General features: G+C 34.7%; 1 protein-coding gene across 3 annotated transcripts in view; it reads right to left on the reverse strand.

Annotated features, from left to right (window-relative positions):
• Positions 1–405: 405 nt before the first annotated feature.
• The window catches only part of LOC117114662 (E3 ubiquitin-protein ligase TRIM56-like), a 21,542-nt gene continuing 13,788 nt past the window's right edge, over positions 406–8,159 (reverse strand). For all 3 annotated transcript variants that reach the window (XM_033258354.1, XM_033258353.1, XM_033258355.1), the window contains 3 exons: positions 5,786–5,931; positions 4,292–4,407; positions 406–3,700 (listed from right to left, as the gene is read on the reverse strand). In XM_033258354.1, the coding sequence (XP_033114245.1) occupies positions 2,578–3,700; positions 4,292–4,407; positions 5,786–5,931 (1,385 nt within the window). In that variant the 3' untranslated portion in view covers positions 406–2,577. The remainder of the gene's footprint in view (positions 3,701–4,291; positions 4,408–5,785; positions 5,932–8,159) is intronic.

Below are 8,159 nucleotides of genomic sequence, written 5' to 3' on the forward strand. Positions count from 1 at the left end.
CTTATTAATCAATTAAACTGATCAATTTCCACTTTTTTCATTAAAAAAATCCATACTATGACATGGCCCAGACCGCCCAATATACATGCGTACAACCCGTAGCTGAGCTACGGACCTGGTTTAAATCGAACACATTTCAATTTTTTTTTAGAGTATTTCCAACATACTGAGCAGGTCGTATGGTAAAACATCATTTTTAAAATATCATTTCTACTTAAAGCAATGTTTAACTACTATTACTTGTACGTACATTAATATTTATGAAATACCATGGTGACAAATATAAATGATAAAGCATGAATGGTTAATTGATATATTTAGTACAAGTATGAATGACTGACATAATAGAATATTGCGTGTTTTGTGAGCTACAGAGACAAAACTAATAAAAAGAAGTCATAATAATGCGATGATGATTAATGTATATTTGGCTGCACCAATAAAAATAGCTTCCGCCGTACCTGATTACCCATTATTTTGTAGGAAAGAAGCAACAGGTTTTAAACAGCTAATATGAGGCATGTTGTGGCAAAATGGCTTTTGTTGCAACAATTTTAATTCAAGTTATTAGTATTTTCAAATACCTGCGTATGTAATCTTTAAAATGAGGGGTCATTCATTGAAATTCGACATTTCAAACCTAAGTTATTGTAAAGTACAGCACTATTAGAGTCACAACAAACATGATTTTGAGTAATTGCCATCCCAGGGGCGTTGCCAGGAATTCCCGACAAGGGGTCCACACCCCCCACCACGTCGAAGAAGCCTAGCATACCCCAACCCCCTCTTTGTAGGAAAAAATTGTGTTGACAAAGGTATTCTTTATTTAAAAAGAATAATTAGATAGAATACCAGACGCCCCCTGTCGGGGTAATAAACACCTGTCGGGGAAGATCTGGTGCTTCCACCGCAACCCATACGATCGCGATAGTATACAAAGCCTCACACATACAGTAGCGCTGCTCACACTATACAGTTTTTAATTCCTAAAACTTAACAGCTTAGTATAAAGCATACCTAAATTGAACTTGTGGGGTACACAAGTCCCTACCGGGGGTCCTGGACAACCATCCCCCGCGCTAGCGCCGTCCTTACCAAAGTTATATGTGCATACATTGATTAACGATCAAAATAACATTAAATAAATAAATTGTTGACCATTTCAAGAACTACTACTTTAGAATATGATTAATAAGATATTAAACTTCTGATTTTTTGGCAATTTTTTGAGTTCCTATATTTTATAGCTCATTTACTCAATACTGGCCTTTGCGACAACTTAACCCTTTCGCCATGGCATGCCTCATATGATGAGCTAAAGTATATAGTGTATTATATCAAAATGGTATTTTTAAGCTTAAAATGAAAAAAAATAAATAAATTAAATAAAATATGTTGAGTCCTACTGTAATAATTACAGCAGAACCAAGAAATATCTATGTTTCAATTATCAAATATTTAATATTTAGAGACACTGACAATAAACTATTAGCTTATCCAGCGAGCCGTCCGGCCATCTTTTGGATGGCCTACAATTATTTAGGACGGCCACCTTTACCGTGACAGCTTGGCCTAATCAGCTTGGCCTAGCCTAATTGGGCCTTGTCTACCTTTAGCAAATCCTTTATATTCTTAAAATCTATTGAATATTACATTAAACTAAACAAAAAAAAACATTTATTGATTGAATGTACGCTGTTTTCGTACCAATGTTCAGTGGGGATTCCCAAAGATGGGTGTGGAACTGAGTCGATAGGCACGATAGGCACTGGCTTCCACTTTGGACAGCCTATTTCGTTTTTCTGGCTAAACCCCTGCCCTAAACTGAACAATACTCAAAAATGATCATTTTTCCTCTCTTGAAAAGTTTTTTTATAACCTTATAAACGATACCAATATCTCTGTATATATTAGAAAATGTTAAATGATAAATGTGATAAATGTTTTACATTGTAATATGGTATCAAAATATTACACAAAACGATTATAGGCATTAATATTTTCAAATCATATTACAGTATTCCCCAAAAATACCACTGGAGGGAAAAATTTTAATTTAACTCCACGGTATAAAAATGTCTATAAATTGAATGAAACCTAAAAACGTAAATTTTTAAATCTATCTTAAGTATTTTTTACAACCTACAGTACAGAAATTAAAGATACCAAAATTAAATCTGAATATACTGTGTAGTATGCTCATTGTCGAAATCTAGACTTCCAGTGAAGGGTATCTTGAATACAATTTCATTGAACACTAATCATTGTGGTAGACCCCAAACCTTTTATTTTATGTGTATTGGATTTATACACATTTCAGTTATTATTCCATGTGAGAACATTTATACATGATATAAGAGGGTTTGGAAACCAATCTTTAAGTTCTTTTAGCTGTACAACCAGTTGAATCTATCAGTTACTGTATGCGGCACCTCAATTTGCACCTGAAGTCTACCAAAACCCGAACACTGTTGTTCTGTCCACTATCAGTTCTATTTACATTTACATTCATTTCAAGTTATACAATTTCTGTGAACTTCTTCCTCTCATCCTCATTTTTTTTTTAGACATGGTAGCTTAATCAGATGAAGCATTTCTTTCATGCGCACATAGTTCACCTAAGGGTTCTTTAAGTAATGTACTGTTTGGATAATACCTCATATTGCTTGATTCTTGAGGTTTGGTACTAACTTCCTCATCCAGAACTTCCTGCAGTCTTCCACAAGCGTCGGAAATTGACATCAGTGCCATAACCTGGTTGGGACTCTTAACCAAGTTGTGTGAAATTTCACGCATGCTAGATAATTTAGCGATGGCCAATTCTACCTCATTGATCTGAGTTCCATTTACCTTCAGCTTTTGTTTATAACATGATTCAAGATTCTGCAGTTGGTCATCCATACGGAGATCTATCAATTGACAGAGCTCATCTCTTTGTCTTCTTATATCTGTTTTACACTTAGTGTAATTTGAATTCAGAAGAGACTCAGACTTTTTAAGTTTTTTGATAGAAGCACGAAGAGAGAGTAATTTTTCATCTGATGCTGCAACAAGTTGAGAAGCAACAGTTGAGATGGTTTGGAATGCGTCCTTTGTATCGATGATGTTATGGTCGTTGCTTCTAGGATGTTCAAGCTGTGTACATCCCACACAAACCGGTTTCTTGCATGTGTCGCAGAAGAAATGAAACGGCATTGTATGTTTTGGGCAATTTATAGGTTTTGATGCAAATTTTTCAACAGGATCGATGGATTTGTATTCTTCCAGGCTTAGTATGGTATGATCTCGTGCTGTTTTTATTATTCTGTGAGAATCTTTACATTCTGTACAGTACAATTCTTCACACTCTTGACAGAAATAACTGGCCGCCTTTTGACAAGCGCATTTTGGAACCGATTTCTGTTCCAATGCAGTCACATAATCTAACAATCCAATGATAAAAATATTGTTCGGAAGTTTTTTAAGTCCCTCTTTCGGAATTTTGCAGACTTTACGACATGTCGGACAGCTGAGTCTGCCTTTGCTTTCTTTCACCCATTTTTCAACGCACACAAGACAAAATGAATGGACACATGGGAGTAACTTTGGGTTTGTAAAGCGGTCCAAACATAAAGGACATTGGAGCGCTGTAGCCTCAATACCAGCAATGATCTCTTTAGAAACACATTTAGATGCAGTGGTACACATACTCTGGATTGACCTAAAAAAAAAAGAAGTAAAGAATAAAGTTATGATTAAAATTTTTAATTAAATTTTAGTGTCAAAAATTATAAAGAGGGTCCGAGCCAAAAGAGCAAACTAGAGTCTCGGTCAGGGTCCCGGAATAAAAATTACCGGTGAGGTTCACAGGGATAGTTTTTATGAATATATTATGGAAGGGCAAAAATGATGCTTTTAGTCTATTATGTAATTTGGATAGGTAAGTTATTATTAGTCAGACAACCTCTTTGTGGTGTTGGGCAACAGGACGTATAGCCCTGTCCAAAGGAGGTTGGTGGGGGAGAGGTTTTCTAAAAGACCTTTCTCTACATGCTTTTACAGGATTACCGGGCTGGAATGACTCAACATCTAACTAGTATTTAAACACTTAGTGTATATTATTTTAACAACAACTACATTAAATATTCTTAGAATACATATTTTTCTTTGATACTGTTATAAAATCCATATGTATTTACAGTATAGACTTGACAAAATTGGACACCATACCACACAACCAAATTTGGTTTTTTTTTCCGAAAGTAGAATTGGAAAAATCAAGAATTAATGAAAAACATGGAGGTGTAGGTACCTAGAGCTTGAACTACCATGACTGTTAGCACTTGATTGGCTCTTCCTGCTAGATGGAGAAATTGTCATTCTACATGGCCACGGCCCATCATCATGTTTTTGGTCCACAACTAAAACCTACAAAGACAAAAAAATTAATGCGTTTAATGTAATTTAAGTACATAGATTGGAAATTCTAAAAAGTGGCCTATTATTAAAAGACTTCTGCACTTATAGATTAAATTACTAATATACATAACTGCATTTGCTCACATTTTGGTCATAATCTGTATAAATGTGTAATAAAAATTTGCATCACCACATTGGCGATTCAAGGTTGTTTTTCGCTTACTAAAAAGCAAAGAAAAAAGGCGTAATTACTATAATGATCTCATGGATACAAACAGATTCCCTGTTATTAGTTCTAGTACTGTATATTTATTATCTTATTTGATTGATTTATTTATTTGCTTGAACATATGCCTTTGTGTCAGCAGCATTTGCAATGCTTAACTACGCTTAATTGAAAAAACAACACAAACTGCATTGAGCAAAATTTTACTACGGTAATTGAACTATTAGGAAAACATTTGAAATTACATAAGGGCAAGTACTCATTTAAATATATGGATAATGCCATAACCATAAAAAGCAAATGTATATAAACATGAACAGTACAAACAAAATCACTTAAAAAATTGTTCTTCAATCCAATTCAATATCATTTATTTCGCTTATTTTCACAAAGTACAAAAGAAATGGCATAAAATTAAATTAATAAGAGGAGAAAATTCCTGAAAAAGCAAGGCTTGTGTAGTAAAAAGATACAAGACAGGACATTATGGGAAAAGACAAATGAAAGAAAAACTAGATAACATGAGAGGCAAATTTAAGGCACCAAAAAGAGGCTGAGAAGAATTGCATCAAGTCCAAGTTGATTCATATGCATATACAGGTAATACCATAAAAAAATAAAAACACCTTGTTTCAATACAAGTATGGTCTACCTGTATACATACATATATGTTCAAATACATACGCTATACAATATTAACTGCAGTATAGCAAAAAACAATACCTATGATTTGCCATAATTTTGGTATGGTATTTGCCATCATAATGTCCATATATAGGCAAATCACAAATATTTGGTTTGCCACAGGAAACTTGAAAGTGGATAGAACACAATAAAAAAAATTGCAAGGTGTATCTATACTTGTAATGCCCTATATTATTTAGTGGGAGCGTGTGGTGCGGCGTGTTAGATTTGTAAGATCGGGAGTTCGAGACCGACGCTCGCCACATTGCTTGTGTCCTTGGGACATTACTTACGTTTGCCTCTCTTCACCCAGTAGTATACGTAAATGGGTCATGCTGTTACCCTGCTTGTCGGTGACCCTGCTACGACTGTTCCAGTAAATTAATAACAGCATCGATTCATACGAATGAACGATTCTGCAATAATATTATTAACATTATCAATATTTCTAACTTTTTAATATAGGTTATCCCCTACCTGTCCTTGATGTAGACCAGCATCTTGGACTGTGTTGTCTTTCTTTGCAAGCTGCTCATATGTATTGCTCATGTACTTACACCATATTGTAATCTCAGTCTTGTTTGGTATATTGAAAACTTCTCTCATTACATTCTCAATAGTTCCTAAAAAAAGCAAAAACCTAGGCCTAATTAGAAACAAAAATTAGGATTCGCATCCCAAAAAATTCTCATCAATCAATAATTTTGAACACTGTACTTAACAATGCAATTATGAATCAGATGAAATTAATCCCAGCAAATGAAAATACAGCACTGTACAGTACACACTGGGTATGCTTAAAGGGGGGGTGCGGGGATGGGACAAGTGGCCATATATTGCTTATTTAACCTTTCCTGAGTTCGGGAAAAATACTTAAAAAATTCAAAATGTTGAGATGTAAGGATAATTACAGAAACAAAACATGATATGATGAGACAGGAAAATCAGGTGAAAACGAGGCTGATCACTTTTTTCAGTAGCTTGGTAGCATTTTCTAACCAACTCATTAATATTCAAGACAAATCTGTCAATTAATTTTTGGCGAGCAGCTGATCGAAAAATCATCCCGACGATCGAGCAACAGCCTAGATACAGTACACTAGTGTGAAGTCGAGAGTTTTTGTGATTGTTTACGTACGCAGTTACAGAGAGACGGTTTAATTCAATCATGAGGAATAATTCAATTGAATTAATAAACGTATATCAGTCCGATGACTTGACTTGTTTGTTTATAATTAGGCCTACACATATGCCTAGGATTAGCACAGTCAGTGTCTACCCAGCAGCAGTAGCGCACTCCTGTCCGGGACACTGCTCCATTCCCGCAGCAGGTGAGTTCGCACGCAGCCTTATCCAGCTGACGGTAAAGATAGTAGGTTTCTACTACTAGCCTAGCCTAGACTTGTCATGCCATGCCATCTTTGTCACATTAATTGTGCTAGTGCATTTTTTTTTCATAATAATAGACCTAGGCCCCTAGGCCTACTAATAATAGTATACTATAGGCCTAGTCCTATGAAAAACTGTCTAGGCCTAGGCCTAAATGTCTAAAAAATGCACTGGCTAAATAAAGGTGGTGTGCTATAACACTACAGTATATCATCAAAGCCAACACCAATTCCTGTAACAATAAGATTATTATTGATATACTGTAGGCCTAGAAGCTAGGCTATACAACAATAACGCCCCATTAAATAATAACATGATGCATATATGTTACTCCAAACCTAACTTTCAGCTGTTGTTGAAATGTGGAATTCAAATAAAATATTATACATATATATTTTTGTAGGACAAGATATGTGAAAGGCCGAAACATGACACTCTCCTCACATAGGTATTTGCCAGTCGCCATGATGAGACAAACATACCACAACATTTGCCATGAGTACAACCACCCAACATTGGCATCTACGAAAGAAGGTGGTACAAAGCATACAAGCACCCAGCAAGACGTTAGCAAGAAACACTCTGGTTGTTTGATGAAACTTGTAATGAAAGCTATACACACAATTTAAGGTGAGCAAAAGAAAATTAAGTGAATATCTCATCACTGTTCAGCCAGAGTACATGAAACAAATATATTGGAATGGTAAAAAAATATCAGCATGGTGTGTCTGTTTTATTAAGAAACAACAATAATACATTACACACTAGCCGACAGGAAGGCTTCAATCAAGTAATTAAAAAATCTGAAAATACTGTCAATTGATGAATGTCTTTTCGGATTAGTACATACAGTATCTCAGTATGGTATGTTATTGATAAAGCAGCAAATGCCAATGTTTGATAACACTTTGATTTTTAACAAACCTGGTTTTGCATTATTGTAACTACTGTATTTATTCCTCAATAGGAGCAAATGACTGGATCAGATGGATGTGATGCAAACAATTCCATCTGTGTGGACATGATGAAATGGACATGCCCAATCCATGGTTAGCAGAAGGTGGCGATGCTCAGAGCTCTGCAGCAAGTGATTGAATCCAAAATATTTCCAAAGAATTAAATTAAAATGATTTATCTAGTGATTTTTTTTTCTGAAGATATACTGAAATACCACACACTTAAGTTTTTGTTTTTTACGCATCTGGTTTATATTGCATGCCAAATTTATAATAAATAAATAAATACTGTACCAGTATTACTGTACCTGTTTCACTTGCAAAATATCTTTAATATTATTAAATGGTATTATAATCCCATTCAATAGTAATCCTTTTAAAGCAAATATGTGACCCAGATTTAGAAAACAAATTGTGAGGATTAATTTTGAAATATGTAATGTGCGAAGTTGATAGTACAGTATGAAAATGTGGCTCAATATATACAGGAACAACTATTTTAATAT

Source organism: Anneissia japonica, unplaced genomic scaffold, assembly GCF_011630105.1.
Source record: "Anneissia japonica isolate Jap-2015-1 unplaced genomic scaffold, ASM1163010v1 scaffold288101_len212226_cov194, whole genome shotgun sequence".
NCBI classification, from domain to species: Eukaryota; Metazoa; Echinodermata; class Crinoidea; order Comatulida; family Comatulidae; genus Anneissia; species Anneissia japonica.